A 22,262-nucleotide genomic window follows, 5' to 3' on the forward strand; every position below is an offset into this window, starting at 1 on the left:
GTATTAATCCTCATACCAAAGCCAGAAAGAGACATAACAAGAAAAATAATATCATAACTATGGATGAAAAATCTTCAACACAATATTGACAAACCAAATCTATCTGCATATAAAAAAGATTGTACACTGAGATCAAGCAGCATTTATGCCAGGAATGAAAGTTGGGTTAATACATGAAAATTAATTAATGTAATACATCATATTAACAAAAGACAGGACAAAAAAACTATATGATTGTGTCCATAGGTACAGAAAAAGCATTTGACAAAATAAAAATCTCTTCAGGACAAAAGTACCCAATAAATTTGGAATAGATGGGTACTTTCTCAATCTGATAACAAGCATCTACAAAAACCCCAGACCTAACATCAGTATGAAATATGTAAACTATAGTACTGGATATGTAAACTCCTATTGGAAACAAGGCAAGGATGTCTGTTCTGAACAGTTCTTTTCAATACTGTACTAGAAGTTCTAGCAGGGACTATTAGACAAGAAATCATAATAAAATGCATCAAGTCTGGATAGGAGGAATTACCATCACAATTTGCATATAACATGATTTTGTACATAGAAAATTCTAAGGAGTCCACTAAAAATATATCCAAACTAATAAATAAGTTCAGTACAGTTGCAGGATATAAGAGCAATAAATAATCAATTTTTTCTACACTAGCAATAACCAATAAGAAAATTTAGCTGAGCCAATCTCATTTACAACGCATTTAAAAACATAAAATAGTTGTGAATAAATTTATTTAAAAAGTAGAAAACATGTACTCCGAAAACTACACATTACTGGAAGAATTTAAAGAAGGCATAAATAAATAGAAAGACTTCCCATGTTTACGGATTGGAAAATGTGTTAAGTTGGCAATACTCTCCTAATTGATCTACAGATGTAATATAATCCCTATCAAAATTCTAGCTAGTTTGTTTTTGTTTTTGTTTTTGTTTTTGGCAGAATTTGGCAAAGTAACTCTGAAATTCACAGGGAAGTAAATAGCCAAAATACAAACAAAACACTGAAAAAGAACAAGGTTAGGAAACAAACATTTCCAGATTTCAAAGCTTACTACAAAGCTACAATAATCAAGACTGTGCGGTGCTGGTATAAGGACTGACATATAGGTCAAAGGAACAAACCTAAGAGTCTAGAACTAGAACCTTAATTTATGGTCAATTACATTTTGACAAGGGTGCTAAGCCTATTCAATGGGAAAAGAATAGTCTTTCCAACAAATGTTGCTTGGAGAATTGGATGTCTACATGCAAAAAATAATAAAGTTGAACCCCTTTCTCACACCAAATACAAACATCAAGCCAAAGTGGAACCAGTGTAAGCAAATAACAAATGCCAACTACAAATAGGCTTCGTGATCAGAAAAGAAAAAAAAAATTCACACAGCATTCATTCATGCCTTCAGTTCAGTTCACTGGCTCAGCCGTTTCCAACTCTTTGCAACCCCATGGACTGCAGCACGCCTGGGCTCCCTGTCAACCACCAACTCCCGGAGTTTACTCAAACTTATGTCCATTGAGTCGGTGATGCCATCCAACCATCTCATCCTCTGTCGTTCCCTTCTCCTCCTACCCTCAATCTTTCCTAGCATCAGGGTCTTTTCAGATGAGCCGGTTCTTCACATCAGGTGGCCAAAGTATTGAGCTTAGCTTCAGCATCAGTCCTTCCAATGAATATTCATGACTGCTTTCCTTTAGCATGGACTGGTTGGAACTCCTTGCTATCCAAGGGACTCTCAAGAGTCTTCTCCAATACAACAGTTCAAAAGTATCAATTCTTCAGCGCTCAGCTTCCTTTATAGTCCAACTCTCACATCCATACATGACTACTGGAAAAACCATAGCTTTGACTAGATGGACCTTTGTTGGCAAAGTAATGTCTCTGCTTTTTAATATGCTGTCTCGGTTGGTCGTAACTTTTCTTCCAAGAAGCAAGTGTCTTTTAATTTCATGGCTGCAGTCACCATCTGCAGTGATTTTGGAGCCCCCCCCCAAAAGTCTGTCATTGTTTCCCTTGTTTCCCCATCTTGCCATGAAGAAATGGGACCAGATGCCATGATCTTAGTTTTCTGAATGTGGAGCTTTAAGCCAATTTTTTCACTCTCCTCTTTCACTTCCATCAAAAGGCTCTTTAGTTCTTCTTTACATTCTGCCATAAGGGTGGTGTCATCTGCATATGGCAACCTACTCCAGTACTCTTGCCTGGAAAATCCCATGGACGGAGGAGCCTGGTGGGCTGCAGTCCATGGGGTAGGGAAGAGTTGGGCATGACTGAGCGACTTCACTTTCACTTTTCACTTCCATGCATTGGAGAAGGAAATGGCAACCCACTCTAGTATTCTTGCCTGGAGAATCTCAGGGACGGAGGAGCCTAGTGGGCTGCCGTCTATGGGGTCACACAGAGTCGGACACGACTGAAGTGACATAGCAGCAGCAGCAGCAGCATCTGCATATCTGAGGTTATTGATATTTCTTCCGGCAATCTTGATCCCAGCTTGTGCTTCCTCCAGCCCAGCGTTTCTCATGATGTACTCTGCATATAAGTTGAATAAGCAGGGTAACAAAATATAGTTTTGAAGTACTCCTTTCCCGATTTGGAACCAGTCTGTTATTGCATGTCCAGTTCTAACTGTTGCTTCTTGACCTGTGTGGTAAAGAATCTGCAATGCAGGAGACCTGGGTTCGATCCCTAGGTTGGGAAGATCCCCTGGAGATGGGAAAGGCTACCCACTGCAGTATTCTGGCCTGGACGACTGAGCACCTTTCACTTTCATGCTTTCATTCATTGTCAAAATTTAAATTAAAAAATTAGTAATAAAGAACATAAGCATGAAGTACAAAGAAAAGGCACAAAGCAACCTGCTAAAGGCAGGTCTAAATATTATGCGTAATGATAATAAATGTAAATATACCACATTTGCCAGTTAAGGTGGTCAGAATCAATTTTTTAAAAATTCTAGTTTTATGCTAAGATAAAGATTTAAAATTTAAGGACATAGAATGATTAAATGTAAAGAAATTAATATTGTATAAAAGGCAAAAATTAACCAAAAGAAAGCTGAGGTAGTTATACTAATATCAGACAAAAGAGACTTTTAAAAAATGCATAAGTGGAGTATAAAAGCTCACTATAAAATAACCAAATTTTATTTCACCAGAAACATCTAACAACTGTACATCTGAATGCACCTAATAATAAAACAGCCTTAACATTTATAATAGAAGAAAATAAGTAAAACTACTGAAGGAAACTGAAAAATCCACCTTTATTGTGGGACATTTTAACATAATTCTCAAAATTATTGTTAGTTCAAACAGAAAAAATAATTAGTAAATGCATAAATATTTTCAACAAAATTAACAAGCTTAATCAATCATTTACGGAAATCTGTATCCAACAGTTAGAATATAAGTTCTTCTCAAGCATGCACATAAAAATGATCTTTAGTCTCAACAATGTTAAAATACTTATTAATAATTTCATGAATAATACTCTCCAATCAACTCAAAAAAAAAAGAAGTCAATAGCAACAACAACAAAATGTATTCAAGGATTTTAAAACACTCTTTCAAATAAATACTTGGAAATGAAGAAGAATATTACATATCAAAACATTTTTGGATGCATTGAAAGTGGACCTTCGCTGGAAGTGCATAGCCTTTGCATTTGTATGTTAGAAGAGAAAAAAAAAAAAACTGAAAATTAATGACATGTGTCCAGTGTTAGAAGAGTATAATAAACCCAGAGAAAATAGAAAGAAGGAGATAGTAAAAATAAAGAAGAAATCAATAAGAGACTGCAATAGAGAAAAACAACAAAACCAAAAGTTTGTCCTTTGAAAGCAACAAAACCATAGACAAACCGTTAGTGAAACTGTCAAGAGAAAGATAATCCACAAATAAATAACATTGGGGATGAAAAAGGAGACCTAACTATGGATCCAGCAAGGATTTTGAAAGGGGGTTGGAACATAGTGAACAACTTCATATTAAAATTGAAAACCCAGGTGAAATAGACAAATTTACAGAAAAACTTAACTGCATATCTATGTAGAAATAATCATTTTAAAAATAAATCCACTAGATAACCAAACAGGAAACATGAATACTGACCTTTACTTCATTGCATACACAATGTTATTTGAGATGGGCCACAGATCTGTAAGACAACTTGGGACATCATCTCCATATCTTTGGGGTAGGAATAGATTTTTAAACAGGATATCAAAAAACTCAAGATTAATCAATTGGATTTGATTAAATTAAGAACTTCTTTTCATCAACAAACACTAATAAGAGAGTGAAAAGGTAACCCAGAGACTCATAGAAGATACTCATAGTATATATATATCCAGCAAAGGAGCTGAATTCAGAACTCTTACAAGTTGATAAGAAAAAGACAACTCAAATATGAGCAAAATATATTAAAAGTTACTTCATAAGAACATATCCAAATGGCTACTAAACTTATAAATGGGTGCTCCAAATCTAATCATCAAAGGAATGCAAATTAAAGCCATAATGAGATACCATTAAAAGTCCACCAAAATGTCTAAATTAAGGACAGACTACACTACACATTTGTGAGGATATGATACAAGAGGAACTCTCACGCATTGCTGGAACCATTTTGATACTTCAGCTCCCCAGTACTTTGGTTAGCACTTTATGGCAATCATCCATCATGACAGTTTTACAAATTGTGATGTTGCTTCATGCCATGGATTACTTTCATCCTATTTCCCATTAGCAAGAAGCAGAGCACTGTACTCAAGCCTAAAGGCACAATCAAAGAAGTCCCCAAGGGCCTACCTTAGGGATTACTCACAGCACCAATTCTATTTGAGACTGTGCTGAATCAAGAGAGAGAAACCACACAGTAATTTGAACAGTGAACATTTAATATAAAGAATTATTGCCTGTAATGGGGGAATAAAGTAAAAAGAGATTGGTTAGTAAGAAGTCAAGAGCACTCTAAATATAGAAAGAGAAGATATAAGGAGCTGTCACTATCTCCAAAGCTGAAATAGAGCACCTGCGATGGATTGATTGTACCCACTCCCCAAAAGTCATATACTGAAACCCTAATATCAATGTGATGGCATTTGGAGGTGGGGTTTGGGGAAAGTAATTCAGTCATGAGAGTGGAGCTCTCATGGGAATGGAATTAGTGCCATCATAAGAAGAGGCCAAAGAGCTAGCTAGCTCTTTACCATGTTCAGGATAGTCAAATGGAAAAAAGTGGAGTCATATTTGGGAGAGAGCTCTCACCAGAACCTGTCCATATTGGCACCCTGATCTCGAACTTCCAGCCTTCAGAACTGCACAAAATGAATTTCTGTTGTTGATAAGCCACCTAGTCTACAGTAATTCCTTATAGAACCCAAGGAAGTTCATCCCCTTACCCTTATGTCCAGCCATTGCTGAGATAGAACACTCAAGGAAAAGCCATCCCCACTTCTTGGCTGAGTTAAAGCACTCTAGGCTGAAGGCCTCGAGGATTGAGTTGGATCCCACAAGTAAGTCTGTCCTCCTCAGAACTGAGCTGGAGCACCCAAAGAAAAATTCCACAGGCTATCCAAGGCATAGTCTCTCCCCACCATCCCTGCACCAGGGAGAGCTGTGATAGAGCTCCTAAAGAGTCTTTCCCACAGAGCTAAGATAGAGACCCAAAGAAGAGCCCTCGCTATGGATGAGTCCCATGAAGAAGACTTCAAACCCCTCATGGGAAAGAGAGAAACGGAAGAACCATTCTCCACCCTCCTTCCCCCTCCAAGTTGAGACAGAGCACCAAGTAAGGTCCTCCCAGGGAAGAGTTGGACACATAGAAGAATCTCCCAAGGGGATATAACACTCAAGGAAATGTCCTATTCCTCAGAGTTGAGAAAAATCACAACAATGCTGAAATAGAATACAAATGACAAGCCACAAGGAAAAGCCTGTATCTAACAAGGCTGAGACAGTCCCCAAGGAAAAGCTGTCTGCCAGAACTGAGAAAGAAAACTACAATGAGAGCTTCCACTTCAAAATTATTACAAAGCACGGAATGATGAGCCATCATCCCGGCTGACATAGAACATCTGCGGTATATATCCGTCCATGGCTGAAATGGTACACTCAAAGAAAGTCTGCCCCCACGTGGGGGCAGAGCTCCCAAGGATATATCGCCCCCTCCCACTCCAACTGAAGAGCTGACACAGGGCAACAAAGGAAGAAGAAGCTTGCTCCAAGACTAAAAGAAAGCAGCCACTGCCTTGAGCCTTCCCACAGCTGAGAGAGTTCACAAAGAAAAGCCACCCCCCTCAGACTGAGGGAGAACATCTAGAGAAAACTCCCCCGCCACCTTGGAGCCGAGAGAGTGCACTCAAGGAAGAAGCCACAACCTGCAGTGCTGATAAACAGCAGCCAAGGAAATGTCCTCCTACCCCAAATGGAGGACAGAGTGCCCCGGGAAGAGCACTCCCAACCAGAGAAAGAGTCACTCCCCTCCATTCCATGGGCAGAAATCCAGACCATGTTGGAGAAGCCCAGCTGTGGCTCGCAGAATGGTGGAGAAGGTGTGGGTAGTGTCACACCAGTGGAATTTGCTTGAACTCCATGCTCTGGAACATGATATAAAGCCACTAAGAAATAGTACTCCTCCTGGGCTGAGATACAACACCCACGAGAATCCCACTGCACCTTCCAGAAGCTGAAACTCATGCCTGGTTGGAAAAGTCAGGGTGTGGATCACTGAATGGCAGAGAAGGCATTGTGGTACAATAGCAGCAGAATCTTCTAGAAATCTGCTCTCCTAAATATGTAGCAGAGTTCCCAAGGAAGACTTCCTGACCCAGGTTGAGGTTCAATATCCAGCAACCACCCTCCAACTTCACTGTGATGAGCACTCAAGGAAGGGTCCCCCACAGGATTGAGATATAGCACTCAAAGAAAGAATAGTCACCCCCACCCCAGGACTGATATAGCGCATCCACAGAAGCTGCCCACTTCAATGGCTGCCATGGAGCAACCAAGGAAAGCACCCCCAACATAACCAAGTCCTCCACAGTGCTGATATAAAACATCCAAGGAAAAGTATTCTTTCTCAAGGGCAAGATCGAGCCCTCAAGAACATGTCATCCCTCAGGACTGAGGGAGAGAACTTACAGAAAGTTCTTTTCTTGAGCTGAGATAGAGCACCTCAGAAAAAGCCCCACTTCACAGAGATTATGAGACAGAGTCCATGAGGAACCATCTAGCCCTGACTGGGGTAGTGCACTCATGTATGAGCCCTCTTCCAGGAAGAGTCACCACCCTTAGGCTGAGATGCAGGACCAGTGCAAGCTCTCACTATGCCTCAAGGGCTAAAGTCTAGATCTTTTTGGAGAGGCCCAGCTGTGATTCAATGAGTGGCAGAGAATTTTTGTGGTGCAACCTTTTGAAATTAGAGACAAAGCACCCAAAGCAACATCCCTTGGCCCAGGGCTGTGATAGGTCACCCAGGGAAAAGTCCCTCCTGAAATATGACTGAGATACAGGTCACTGGAGACAGTGCCTCACTACAGGGCTGAAATTAAATACTCTAGTAACCCACACAGGAGATACTTTGCCACCCAAGGAAAAGAATTCCCGTTCCTCCTGTTGAAATTCTCACCTGGCTGGAGGAACCTGGCAGAAATGCACAGAATGTCAATAAAACATGTAGTTCAGTTCAGTCAGTTCAGTCGCTCAGTCGTGTCCTACTCTTTGCGACCCCATGAGCCACAGCACACCAGGCCTCCCTGTCCATCACCAACTCCCGGAGTCCACCCAAACCCATGTCCATTGAGTCGGTGATGCCATCCAACCATCTCATCCTCTGTCATTCCCTTCTCCTCCTGCCCTCAATCTTTCCCAGCATCAGGGTCCTTTCCAATGAGTCAGCTCTTCGCATCAGGTGGCCAAAGTACTAGAGTTTCAGCTTCAACATCAGTCCTACCAGTGAACACCCAGGACTGATCTACTTTAGGATGGACTACTTGGATCTCCTCACAGTCCAAGGGACTCTCAAGAGTCTTCTCCAACACCACAGTTCAAAAGCATCAATTCTTTGGCACTCAGCTTTCTTTATAGTCCAACTCTCCCATCCATACGTGACTACTGGAAAAACCATAGCCTTAACGAGATGGACCTTTGTTGGCAAAGTAATGTCTCTGCTTTGTAATATGCTGTCTAGGTTGGTCATAATTTTCCTTCTAAGGAGTAAGCGTCTTTTAATTTCATGGCTGCAATCACCATCTGCAGTGATTTCGGAGGCCCCAAAAATAAAGTCAGCCACTGGATCCCCATCTATTTGCCATGAAGTGATGGGACCAGATGCCATGATCTTAGTTTTCTGAATGTTGAGCTTTAAGCCAACTTTTTCACTCTCCTCTTTCACTTTCATCAAGAGGCTCTTTAGTTCCTCTTCACTTTCTGCCATAAGGGTGGTGTCATCTGCATATCTGAGGTTATTGATATTTCTCCTGGCAATCTTGATTCCAGCTTGTGCTTCCTCCAGTCCAGCATTTCTCATGATGTACTCTGCATATAAGTTAAATAAGCAGGGTGACAGTATACAGCCTTGACGTACTCCTTTTCCTCTTTGGAACAAGTCTGTTGTTTCATGTCCAGTTCTAACTGTTGCTTCCTGACCTGCATACAGATTTCTCAGGAGGCAGGTCAGGTGGTCTGGTATTCCCATCTCTTTCAGAATTTTCCACAGTTTATTGTGATCCACACAGTCAAAGGCTTTGGCATAGTCAATAAAGCAGAAATAGATGTTTTTCTGGAACTCTCTTGCTTTTTCGATGATCCAGTGGATGTTGGCAATTTGATCTCTGGTTCCTCTGCCGTTTATAAAACCAGCTTGAACATCAGAAAGTTCACCGTTCACGTATTGCTGAAGCCTGGCTTGGAGAATTTTGAGCATTACTTTACTAGAGTGTGAGATGAGTGCAATTGTGCGGTAGTTTGAGCATTCTTTGGCATTGCCTTTCTTTGGGATTGGAATGAAGACTGACCTTTTCCAGTCCTGTGGCCACTGCTGAGTTTTCCAAATTTGCTGGCATACTGAGTGCAGCACTTTCACAGCATCATCTTTCAGGATTTGAAACAGCTCAACTGGAATTCCATCACCTCTACTAGCTTTGTTCGAAGTGATGCTTTCTAAGGCCCACTTGACTTCACATTCCAGGATGTCTGGCTCTAAGTGAGTGATCACACCATCGTGATTATCTGAGTTGTGAAGATCTTTCTTGTGCAGTTTTTCTGTGTATTCTTCCACCTCTTCTTAATATCTTCTGTTTCTGTTAGGTCCCTGGCATTTCTGTCCTTTATCGAGCCCATCTTTGTATAAAATGTCCCCTTGGTATCTCTAACTTTCTTGAAGAGATCCCTAGTCTTTCCCATTCTGTTGTTTTCCTCTATTTCTTTGCATTGATTGCTGAGGAAGGCTTTCTTATCTCTTCTTGCTATTCTTTGGAACTCTGCATTCAAATGGGTATATTTTTCCTTTTCCCCTTTGCTTTTCACTTTCCTTCTTTTCACAGCTATTTGTAAGGCCTCCCCAGACAGCCATTTTGCTTTTTTGCATTTCTTTTCCATGGGGATGGCCTTGATCCCTGCCTCCTGTACAATGTCACGAACCTCCGTCCATAGTTCATCCGGCACTCTATCAGATCTAGTCCCTTAAATCTGTTTCTCACTTCCAGTGTTTAATCATAAGGGATTTGATTTAGGTCATACCTGAATGGTCTAGTGGTTTTCTCCACTTTCTTCAATTTCAGTCTGAATTTGGCAATAAGGAGCTCATGATCTGAGCCACAGTCAGCTCCCGGTCTTGTTTTTGCTGACTGTATAGAGCTTCTCCATCTTTGGCTGCAAAGAATATAATCAATCTGATTTCAGTGTCGACCATCTGGTGATGTCCATGTGAAGAGTCTTCTCTTGTGTTGTTGGAATGCACTATGACCAGTGTGTTCTCATGGCAGAACTCTATTAGCCTTTGCCCTGCTTCGTTCTGTACTCCAAGGCCAAATTTGCCTGTTACTCCAGGTGTTTCTTGACTTCCTACTTTTGCATTCCAGTCCCCTATAATGAAAAGGACATCTCTTTTGGGTACTAGTTGTAGAAGGTCTTGTAGGTCTTCATAGAACTGTTCAACTTCAGTTTCTTCAGCGTTACTGGTTGCTGTGTAGTGGAGACACACTAGTGGAACTATCTGGAAATCTGCCCTCTGAAAGTTGCTGGAAATCTTTCTCTGAGGTGACTGGCAATGTTGTACACGGGCAAGTGTCTTACTAGAAACACTCTGATATATTGGGTTTGCCAAAAAGTTCATCCAGGTTTTTCCATCATAGCTTACAGACAAAACAGAAGGAACTTTTTGGCCAACCCAAATAATACTGCCTGAGGGAGGTCTAAAGGAGGCTTCTGGCTATGGAGTGGTGCTGGCCACATTGCTCTGCACCAGTCGGGCCCTGTAGAAGCCATGTGAGGGGGAGAGCCTGGCGCCGGAGAAGCCTGGTGCCCTGCAGAAGATGGCTGTGCCCTCAAGCCAGAACCAGAAGCGAATCTCTTGCTTTTCACTGTCTCTGGCGCCCTCCAGTGGTAAACTTTAGTAACAACTGCCACAGGAAAAAAATGGCAAGAGCCCAAAACATTTTCACAGAGCAGGACGAAAAGGGGAATTTGGAGCTTACAGACAATTGAACCATCAACTTTATTGACAGATTAAAAGAGGAAAGTAATAAGATTAGCCTAATAAATGCATACAGCATATGGGATGAGATGCAACAACTATTCATAAAGAAAATTTTGAAAGCATTTGTTAAGAAGGTTACACATCAGAAATCCGTAGCATACTGTATTTCTATGTGAATAACTGGAAATATTCTTTTTAAGATTAAAAACAAGGATGCCCACCATCACGCCTCCTATTCACTGCAGGAGCTGCTATAAGGCATTTCTCAGTACTCTCATGCCCACTGATTAAAGTCAATGGAAACTACACCACCCTAATTCATTTAGGACTGCTAATGGCCATGAACCTAAAGAGTGAGAGGTTGGGTCACTTCATCATGGAAAGGACAATCACCAGGGAAAGGGCTTGTGAGGGTAAGAAACCGTGGAATGGGAAGTAGAAGTAACCACGTAACCATATGCAGAAACAAGGACTGTAATGATTATGAGTATCATTTATTTTTGTATGAATCAACTCACATATACATTAACCAAATAATTTCTAACACCCTCTCATCTTATCTTCTGACACAAGATGTATTATTAGTTAATTTTATTTTTTGGTATTTAAGGTACACGATATTAAACTGGGGTGTGAATCAGGTAAAGAATGAATAAGACTTAAAAGATATGACTTCGTGCCCTCTTTCAGAGATGTGTTAGTGTTCTCTTGGTTGTAGGTGGGAGAAATGTATCCGGTTAGGCAGAATCACATCTCTGTTGTTTCTATTTACAGATGAAGTATGGTTTAAAGAGATGTTCATAAGTAGCAAGATGACAAGAGGTGCCCGTTGTAAAGTGTCACTTTGGCTAGGTGACTCACATCACAGACACTTCTACTTCCTGCATATTTTTGGTCAGAGGCTGCCACAGAGGGACTCTGGGAGGTCGGAGACTGTGGTGGAAGAGAAGCAGCCACCATTTTGCAGCTCCCACATCTTGTTGCTGATCTGCAGATTCACCTTTTGGCATGAAGCAGCAGCTGGGTCTGCAATTTCTTTGTCTTCCCCTGGATTCACTCTCGGTATCTCTATCTTTTGGACCAGGTGTTTATGTTTAACTCCGTGAAGTAGAGCCCTGCAGAAAATATCTTTCTGCAGATATTTTGTCACCAGGATCAAAGGCAACAATAATGGAGATGTATTTGTCTGTCCTTATGGGGTTCTAGGTCATGTTTGTGGTTTTAGTCTGTTAGTTTTCCTCCCTACCTCTGTTGAGGTGACAGCACCTTTTAGTTTTATTTTTTGGTTATGCTGCGGTTTGCAGGATTTTAGTTACTTGACCAAGGATTGAACCTAGGACCCTGGCAGTGGAAGCATGGAATCCTAACCATTAGGCCACCAGGAAATTCCTTAAAGTTTACCATTTTAAAATTGTTGTACATTTTTACATATACAACTCAATGGCATAAAGTACAACTCAATGGCATAAAGTACCATTACAGGACTATCTTATCCTAAAACTGTTTTACTACTTTAAGACACAGATGAAAGAAATCAAAGATGACATAAACAAATGGAGAGATATTCCATGTTCCTGGGCTGAAAAAGAATCAATATTGGGAAAATGACTATACTACCAAAAGCAATCCAGATTCAAGGCAATCCCTATCAAATTACTAATGGTATTTTTCACAGAACTAGAATAAAAAATTTCACAATTCATATGGAAACACAAAAGACCCTGAATAGCTAAAGAAATTTTGGGAAAGAAGAATGGAGTTGGAGGAATCAACCTTCCTGACTTCAGACTATACTACAAAGCTACAGTCATAAAGACAGTATGGTACTGGCACAAAAACAGAAATATAGACCAATGGAGCAAGATAGAAAGCCCAGAGATAAACCCATGCACCTATGGGCACCTTATCTTTGACAAAGGAGGCAAGACTATACAATGAAAAAAGATAGTGTCTTCAATAAGTGGTGCTGGGAAAACTGGACAGCTAAGTGTGAAAGAATTAAATTAGAACCCCTCCTAACACCATACACAAAGATAAACTCAAAATGGATGAAGGGCCTAAATGTAGAACCATAAACTATACAACTCTTAGAGGAAAACAGGCAGAACACTCTCTGACATAAATCACAGCAAGATCCTCTATGATCCACCTCCCAGAGTAATGGAAATAAAAACAAAAATAAAGTGGGACCTAATTAAACTTAAGAGCTTTTTCACAGCAAAGAAAACTATAAATAAGGTGAAAACAAATGAAACAGCTGACAAAGGATTAGTCTTCAAAATATACAAGCAGCTCATGTAACTCAATACCAGAAAAACAAACAACCCAATCAAAAAGTGGGCAGAAGACCTAAAAAGACATATCTCCAAAGAAGACATACAGATGACTAATAAACACATGAAAAGATGCTCAATATCACTCATTATTAAAGAAATGCAAATCAAAACTACAATGAGATATCACCTCACACTAGTCAGAATGGCTATCATCAAAAAGTCTACAAACAATAAGTGCTGGAGAGGATGTGGAGAAAAGGGAACCCTCTTGCACTGTTGGTGGGAATGTAAATTGATACAGCCACTATGGAGGACAGTGTGGAGATTCCTTAAAAAACTAGGAATAAAACTATTATAAGACCCAATGACTCCACTACTGGGCATATACCCTGAGAAAATCATAATTGAAAAAGACACAAGTACACCAATGTTCACTTCAGCACTATTTGCAATAGCTAGGACATGTTATCAAACCAGATGCCCACCGACAGATGAATGGATAAAGATGCTGTGGTACATATATACAATGGAATATTACTCAGCCATAGAAAGGAACACATTTGAGTCAGTTCTAATGAGGTGAGTGAACCTTGAGCTTATTATATACAGTCAAGTAAGTCAGAAAGAGATAAACAAATATCACATATTAACTCATATATATGGAATCTAAGATGTGTATGTGCTCAGTCATGTCCAATTCTTTGTGACCCCATGAACTTAGCCTGACAGGCTCCTCTATCCATGGAATTTTCCAGGCAAGAATGCTGGAGTGGGTTACCATTTCCTATGCCAGTGGATCTTCCCAACTCAGGGCTCAAACCTGTGTCTCCTGCATCTCCTGCACTGGCAGGCAGATTCTTTACCACTAGTGCCAGCGGGGAAGAAAAGCTACGACAAACTCAGACAGCATATTAAAAAGTAGAGACATCACTTTGTTGACATAGGTCCATATAGTCAAAGCTACGGTTTTTCCAGTAGTCATGTACAGATGTGAGAGTTGGACCATAAAGAAGGCTAAGCGCTGAAGAATTGGTGCTTTCTAATTGTGGTGCTGGAGAAGACCTCTAGAGAGTCCCTAAGACTGCAAGGAGATCCAACCAGTTAATCCTAAAGGAAATCAACCCTGAATATTCTTGGAAGGACTGATGCTGAAGTTGAAGCTCCAATATGTTGGGCACCTGATGTGAAGAGCTGACTCCTTGGAAAAGCCCCTGATGCTGGAAAAGATTGAGTGCAGGAAGAGAAGGAGACAACAGAGGATGAGATGGTTGGATGGCATCAACTCAGTGGACATGAGTTTGAGCAAACTCTGGGCGATAGTGAAGAACAAAGCAGCCTGGTATGCTGGAGTCCATGGGGTCGCAAAGAGTTGGACAAGACTTAGCAGCTGAACAACAACCACCATCATGACTGAGCAACTAACACTTTACTTGCCATAAGCATCAGGAGCTTATTCACTTGTCTTTTTCATTTTTTCTTTTTTTCAGGAGCATGCGCTCTAGGCTCAGTAGTTGTGGCACACAGGTTTAGCTGTTCTGTGGCATGTGGACTTCTCCTGTACCAGGGATTGAATCCCTGTCCCCTGCACTGGCTGGCAGATTCCTAACCATTGGACAATCAGGGAAGCCCCTCACTTGCCTTTCAATGTTTTTGAGGAACATCCTTCACATAGCTGCTTCTCTACTATAACAGTTTATTTTTAAAATTAAAAAAAATTTTTTTGGTTGCACCACGTGGCATGAGGGATCTTAGTTCCTGCATCAGGAATCAAACCTGTGCTCTTTGCAATGGAAGTACAGTCTTAACCACTGGACCACCAAGGAAGTCCTTATAAGAGTTCAGCTCAGTTCAGTCGCTCAGTCGTGTCCGACTCTTTGTGACCCCATGAACCGCAGCACGCCAGGCCTCCCTGTCCATCACCAACTTCTGGAGTTCACTCAAACTCATGTCCATTGAGTCGGTGATGCCATCCAGCCATCTCATCCTCTGTCGTCCCCTTCTCCTCCTGCCCCCAATCTCTCCCAGCATCAGGGTCTTTTCCAGTGAGTCAACTCTTCACATGAGGTAGCCAAAGTACTGGAGTTTCAGCTTTAACATCAGTCCTTCCAAAGAAATCCCAGGGCTGATCTCCTTTAGGATGGACTGGTTGGATCTCCTTGCAGTCCAAGGGACTCTCAAGAGTCTTCTCCAACACCACACTTCAAAAGCATCAATTCTTCAGCACTTAGCTTTCTTCACAGTCCAACTCTCACATCCATACATGACCACTGGAAAAACCATAGCCTTGACTAGATGGACCTTTGTTGGCAAAGTAATGTCTCTGCTTTTCAATATGCTATCTGGGTTGGTCATAACTTTTCTTCCAAGGAGTAAGCGTCTTTTAATAGTTAGACAAAAGAAAAGCAATCGATCCCATTGATCAGTCCTTCAGGGAGGCCTCTGGACAGGTTTAAACAAACACAATTCCTTGGGAATAAGGTCTATTCTCCTCCCTCTTGAGCCAGGAACCCTCAGTTGGAATGCAGGCTGACATCTTCAAGACCACTGTTATACTGGGGAGGAGAATGAGGCAAGAATAAGTTAAAATGCTACCAGATTTTCCTATCACATTTCACTGGGTCTTCTTCTGACTCAACATTCACTTGGTTGCTGTAAACCTCTATTTTCCAGAGTCCCAGTAAACTTGATTCCAATCATTTTCCCCAGCATTTTCAGTGTTTCTGGAGTACCCCACTCCACCAGTTTCACCAGTTCAGTGAGTGACATTTTGAAGTTTACATCATTCTGCTAACATCTTAATTACAGTGGGCATTTTTTCTGAAAGGAGTTACAAATCACAAGAAAGATAAAACTAGAAATTTCTCAAGCGTCAATGACCTTGTGAAAAATCAATAAAATGATTTATTTTATATATGAAAAGTCAAAATCTCTTTGTACACTTAAATTTCTGCAAATACAAACATAACAATACTGCTCCATAAAAACTTTTGTATAAACATTAAAGGAAATATCTACATTACTTTTTCTTTTAGTGCTTCTGAAGCACAGAATGCACAAGTCCACCTGAAGCCTTTCTGGCATCACATGCAAGAACAAATGTCAGGGGTGGAGGTGGCCTCAGGTGTACTTTGTAATGTCTCTAGACAAAATAGAAGACAGTTGGAGGTAGATCATTTGGTGACTCTCCCTGCCCCCTCCCATGGAGAAATAAGTTACCCAAATAGCAGCTTTCTCACTCTTTGATCCAAACTGTCCTGAATATTGCATGGTTTTAAAGGCACAACTAGGAATTGTTGAAAACTTCGTTCAGAACACACACAATTAGCAGTTGGACTCTGAACCCCTCTTCTTTCTAAATGCCATAGTAAGAGCATCAAGTAGTGCTCTACCTGCAGGTGGCCCCTAGTCACTCTGGACATGCCCAGGATGACCAAACTCAAGAGTGAACCCTTATCACTTGTGTGTGTTCACTGAACTTAATCTGCTGGATTAATCATGTCACCTTCCTCAATTGGGAAAAGTAACAATAAAACAACCAGTTAGTACTTTCAAAGAAAACGTAGGGCAAAGCCAGCTTTTACTGCCAGAGAATCAGAAAATGAAAGGTGTCATTGTTTTTTCTTAACCTCTGGAAGCCAGTTCCCTTGATTAAAACATCCTAAGATGTTCAACAATATCCCGCTCTGTCCTACAACACAGAGAACTTGTTCTTTTTTCCTTCTTGGTCTCTGCCGTAACATCATGATCTGCTGTTGATGTGATTAACATTGTTGAGAAGGTGATAGGATTCTATTTTTTCTAGTACCTTCTCAAGGTACTGAATTAAGACTCGTCTTTTGAACCTAAAAAAGAAAGAGGAATTTTATTAACCAAAAAGTCCTTAAAGCACTGTGTGGGGTACCAGGTGGAACCAACAATTTACATGGGAAATAGAGAATGTATCTTCATGTAAAGATGGGGCTTAGCTAATACCAAGAGTACCAACTGAGAGCCCAAGCCCACCTCAGACTGTGAAGAGTCCAGAAAGCTCCCATAGACTTTGGTGAATGAGTTGGACTTGGATAATAGCAATCTAAATGCCTCTGGAGATAGCTGTAACTATGCATGAAGGCCAGGGCTTACAAAAGAAAGGCAGGATCAATCCCTCTGCCTGTCTTACATTGGGTCCTTTTGCTCACAAAAACACACAAGTGACTTCCCTGGTTGTCTAATGGAATCTGCTCTGCAATGCAGGGGACACAGGTTTGATTCCTGGTCCAAGAATTAAGATTCCACATGCCTCAGGGCAACTAAGCCCACACACCCAAACTACTGAGCCTATGCTCTAGAGCGCAGGAGCTGCAACTACTGAACCCAGATGCTGCAACTATTGAAGCCTGCACACCCTAGAGCCCGTGCTCTGCAATAAGAGAAGCCTCTGAAATAACAAGCCTGTGCACTGCAACTAGAGAAAGCCTGAGCACAGAAAGAAGACCCAGCGTCACCAAAAATAATTAAATAAATAAAAAAACACAATGAAGAGTTCCTCTTCACACCCACCGTGCAGCTTCCTTGATGGTAAATTCAACAAATTGTTTCTTGACTGCAAGAGGTCCTTGCACTCCTTCAAGCAAAGTGAAAATTCTTTCATACTCTGAAGATATTAAAAATATTATTATTATTAAAAATATGGACAAAAAATAAAATTCAATATTTACACATCTTCAACAATCATCAAGACATCTGCGCGTATCTGTTAGGGAAACCTGTAAACACTAATCAAATGTGGTCAGCTGAATGATGCCCCACCCCCCAAGTTGTCCATGTCCTAATTCTCAGAAACTGTCAACATATTACCTTATCTCGCAAAAGAGACTTTACTTTGTAGATGGGATTAAGTTATGGATCTGGAGCTGGGGAGATTATCCAGGTTTATACATGGAGGCCCAATATAATCACAAATATCCTCAGGAAAGGGAGGCAGTAGAGTTGGTCAGGGAGAAAAGATGTAAGGGTGGGGGCAGAGGTTAGAGAGGAGCTACATCGCTTGGCTACATTGCTGGCTTAAGAAGGGGCTACATTGCTGGTTTAAGATGGAGGAAGGGGCCATGAGTCAAGGAGCACAGGCAGCCTGTGGAGGCTGGAAGAGGTAAGGAAACAGACTCCTCTGAGCATCCAGAAGGAACGCTAGCCTGCCAGCACCTTCATGTTAGCCCAGTGAAAAGAATTTCAAATCTCACTTCCACAATTCTAAGATAATTCAGTTTTGAGCTACAAAGTTTGTGACAACCTGTTACAGCAGCAAAAGGAAATTATTACAATAAGTAAGGGGGGACAACCAGAAAGGTGTATTGAGTTGTTTAGGTAAAACAAGAGGAATCATTTTCAATTATGTGAAAGTCCAATATTTCCCAAAAAAGCACCTTAAGAGTTACCCTGAATCTATTTTTAATCTTAAAATGAACGGGATCTCCCCATTATATTACTGATAGATGTTCTTCTACTACTTACTTCGTCCAAATTTTCGAACTTCCTTCATTAACTGGTGTTTTATATCAGCATTGATTCCTTGTGCCATAGCAGGAGTTATCTGCAATGTACTTGGCACAATTTCCAAAGCAGATGTTACTGAGACTTTTTGATCATCCACAGAGACGCTGCAGTTCTTGGTTTCTCCTATAAGTGCATTACTCCCAGGTTTGTGAATCGGGCCATCTTCCCTGAGACTAGTGAAATCATCAGATAGAGAATCCACTTGGTCGGGTGGGATACCATCTCCTGCCATATTCATAAGCTCTGGTGAAGCAGATTTTGACAAGAAGCCATCAGGTGAGATCTGACCATTTTCCATCTTCTCCTCATGAGCATCGTGAGTGACAGTAACACCTGGAAACCAAAATGAGGAGTTGAGCTGTGGGGTAGATGTGTTATAGTAACTCCAAAGGGATATCATGGTGCTCCTCAGTTTTGAAGAAATGGTTTCATAAAGCAAGAGGATGTACCAGATGGAGCTCAAGACCCCTCAAATTGAGCTCAGGAAGGTAATCTCCATGGCACCAAGAATATATATGGAAACAAGACAGAACAACTAACAAACAGTCTCAGATCCCTGGCACTGAGGGCTTAGCTGCAGCTTGTGCTTTACAAGCTGAAAAGCAGCAAGTCTCACTTGATATCATGGTTTCTGTCATTTACCTATGAAATGCCATGCTCTATTGAGCTTGACACCAGACTACATGTGCCCCCCTCAAACTCCGTCCTCTCTTCCTTAAAAGTTCTGAGGAAACAGAGTTGGTGACCACTAGATCTGAAGGCTCTATATGTCCTCCATCACCCCAATTCTCTGCCAGTACATGATCCTCCTCATTAATCTTTTCTGTCTCAGAAAAGTGAATTTCTTTTTACTCCAGGTCTAACACCTTTCCTCCATTGACTCATCATCCTCTGTGCTGGGCACCGTGCCAGGAGCTGGGGGCAGCCTCCAACAGCGCATAGAGAAACAGTCCCCGCCTTTATGGAATGTCCATGCTCACGGGAAGGCCAGGCAGGAAGTGTACTATGATCCAACAAAATAATTACAGTTCAAATTCGTGTTCAGGGAGAAGCAAGCATGGAGGGGACAGAGAGCAGGAGGGGGAGCCTCAGTGGATCACGAGGTCAGGCAGATCCCTTCTGAGCAGGTGTCCTTTGGGCAGAGGCTGGAGGAGGAGGGAGAGCCGGCCTGTGCCCATGCAGAGGACACGTGTTAGGAGAGGATGGTGGGCCCAGGTCACGCAGAGCTGGTGGACCAGAGTCAGGAGCTCATATTGTGCTCTGAGTGCCGAGGAAAGGTAATGAGGCATTTTCAGCATGGATGTGGTGTGATCTGATTTCTGTGTTGATATGATCACTCTGGCTGCAGGTCAGAAAATTAGTTAGAAGAGGTTGGAAAGTAGAAAAATAAAAAGCTATTGGAGTATCTTGGTGACATGATGGCAGCATAGATCAGAGGGATGGAGAGTAATGGTGGGGTGTGGGTTTTATACTTGGCACCATCCAGTGGAATGGAGGAGGCTGGGCCAGACTGCACTGGGCTGGAGTGAGGAGAGGAGATGGGCACACAGACAGCACCAGCCTTTACTGACCCAGTGCAGACCCAGCCTTTACTGAGCCCATTTGCTCCTACTGACTTCTACAGCAACTTCAAATTGTTGCACCGCCTTCAGCCTTGACTTGACAAAGTCAACAGGCACACCTTCCAACATTTTTCCATCTTGTGTTAACTACTATGTAAGTAGGGATCTCCCTCCCCTCATATAGATGGAGATCCTTGAAACAAGGTCTCTTCTCTCACAGGGTGCTTTGTACCTACCACATGGATGATTAATAATGGCTTACTTAATGAACAAAAACCGAATACAAAAGAAATGAATATAAAAGAAAATTGTTTAGTGTCTTAGTCCTCTAGGGGCCATAAGGAAGTCACAACCACTACTCTATACCTGTATATACAAGGGTGGGTTTTATGAGGTTTGAATAAGATGGGAACCACGAGGCTGAGGGTGGTCCCTTTCCGCCCACATGGTTAGTTACAGTAGGTGATGTTTGTGCTTTCCTCAACTGCAGGGACATACTCCGCCTTCTCTTAGATGACAAAGCACTGTTGACTTCTCCAGGACGTTTCACTTTGTTTTGCGGCCCTGCTACAAACTCATCTGCTTCATCGATCATCATTCCCTAGAAAACATCAATGAACATATTCCATTAAAGAGAACATTGGATACACTCTTAACATGCATATATGATCATACATTATGTCAACAATATAGATCTTAATCATGGGCCAAAGATTTGCCATACCTCACACAGACTTTTCAGAAAACACTACTCAATTTTAATCCAGTCTAAGTGGAACAAGGAGGAAACTTGTTTTACGGTCAAACATAACACAATCATGATTAACCTGAAAGCCTGGGGAATAAGAAGCTCTCATCAACCAAAATGGAAATTAACCCACAGTTACCCTTCTGAAGAAGCTACAAACCAGTTTGCATCAACCCTTGGTAAGGAAATCATTCTCTTTTGTGTGATTTAAACACACTCTTAAGAAATATTGATAATCACTATACAGAATGCTGCATGTAAATGGTGACAGATAGGTAGATGGAAAATGTCATTCCCTCAGTAGCAACCTCACAGAGATTCATATATATTCACCTTGGTGCTGGACACAAATGAAGGAGTGGGCTTTTCACCCCTGGGAATAAAAGATGAGAGACAGCAGTATAGAAGGTTAACTAAAAGCTGTTTTCATCCAAGGATAACCCAGGAAGATGCACTTCCATTATTTGAATAAAACCATGATAAATGACTTTTCCAAAGCATTCCCCAAAGCAAAACAGTACAGAAAGAGGAAAACATGTTCACTGAGCATGTACCACATGTCAGGTAATGTTCTAAATGATGTACAGGTACTAACTCAATTCTCCACCGAGCTCTATTAGTTAGATGTCATAGTCATCGCCAGTGCTACCAGTGACAAAAACCAAGACACAGAAGATTAAGAACTCCAGTTAACTGAGGATTCAGGTAAAGTAGAATACTTTTGGTCCAGTTTTGTTACAGAAGACATTATTGCGTGCTCTGCACCTTTGTCACAATGGTTTCTTCCATGATTGCAGATATAATTCTTATTTGTCTTCACGCTTATATCATCAAGTCAACATATCTCTCACATATACACACAGAGATACATACACACACACACATGCATGTGCACACACATCTCATGTTTGTATCTCTTGTAGGACAAGCCAATAAAGCAACATCACTTAGTACTTCATATTTCAAGAAGAACACTTAATAACTGTCTAGACAGAGCACTAAAGATCTGAATAAGGTAAACAAAGGAAATAAATGGTGATCTCAATATTGAAGGAATTAGTGTGTGGAGCTGGGAGTCAATATAGACTCTGGAGCTGGGAAGACAGAGGTTCAAATCTTAGCTCTACCTGGCTGTGTCACTCAGGGTGAATCATTTGACCACAATGAGCTCTGATTTCTTCATATTATAGGGCAGACAGTTATACTCATCTGCAGAATGGTTGTGTGCATTCAGTGTTATCATTTAAAACATCAGCTCCTACTATGTATGCAGTAAATGCCAGCTACCATTTTTTAACCAACATACTCTTCCATCAGGAGGCTCCCACTTTCCATTCACAAAGAGCCCTGGAGACATATTTTATCTTTTAAACAAATAGAAGTAAGGCCTCTAACTTATATACACCTTGCCAAAAAGGAAG

The 22,262-nt window shown here is 41.2% G+C and overlaps 1 protein-coding gene across 4 annotated transcripts in view; it reads right to left on the reverse strand.

The window, feature by feature from the left end:
- Window positions 1-15,872: 15,872 nt before the first annotated feature.
- INTS6L (integrator complex subunit 6 like) overlaps window positions 15,873-22,262 on the reverse strand; it is a 55,972-nt gene continuing 49,582 nt past the window's right edge. For 2 of the 4 annotated variants that reach the window (XM_070290696.1, XM_070290695.1), the window contains 4 exons: window positions 20,592-20,694; window positions 18,490-18,864; window positions 17,539-17,632; window positions 15,873-16,841 (listed from right to left, as the gene is read on the reverse strand). In XM_070290696.1, the coding sequence (XP_070146797.1) occupies window positions 16,739-16,841; window positions 17,539-17,632; window positions 18,490-18,864; window positions 20,592-20,694 (675 nt within the window). In that variant the 3' untranslated portion in view covers window positions 15,873-16,738. Of the gene's footprint in view, window positions 16,842-17,538; window positions 17,633-18,489; window positions 18,865-20,459; window positions 20,695-22,262 lie in introns of all 4 variants that reach the window. The other 2 variants (XM_070290694.1, XM_070290693.1) reach the window with 1 other exon arrangement.

Source organism: Ovis canadensis, chromosome X (assembly GCF_042477335.2).
Source record: "Ovis canadensis isolate MfBH-ARS-UI-01 breed Bighorn chromosome X, ARS-UI_OviCan_v2, whole genome shotgun sequence".
Classification (NCBI taxonomy): domain Eukaryota; kingdom Metazoa; phylum Chordata; class Mammalia; order Artiodactyla; family Bovidae; genus Ovis; species Ovis canadensis.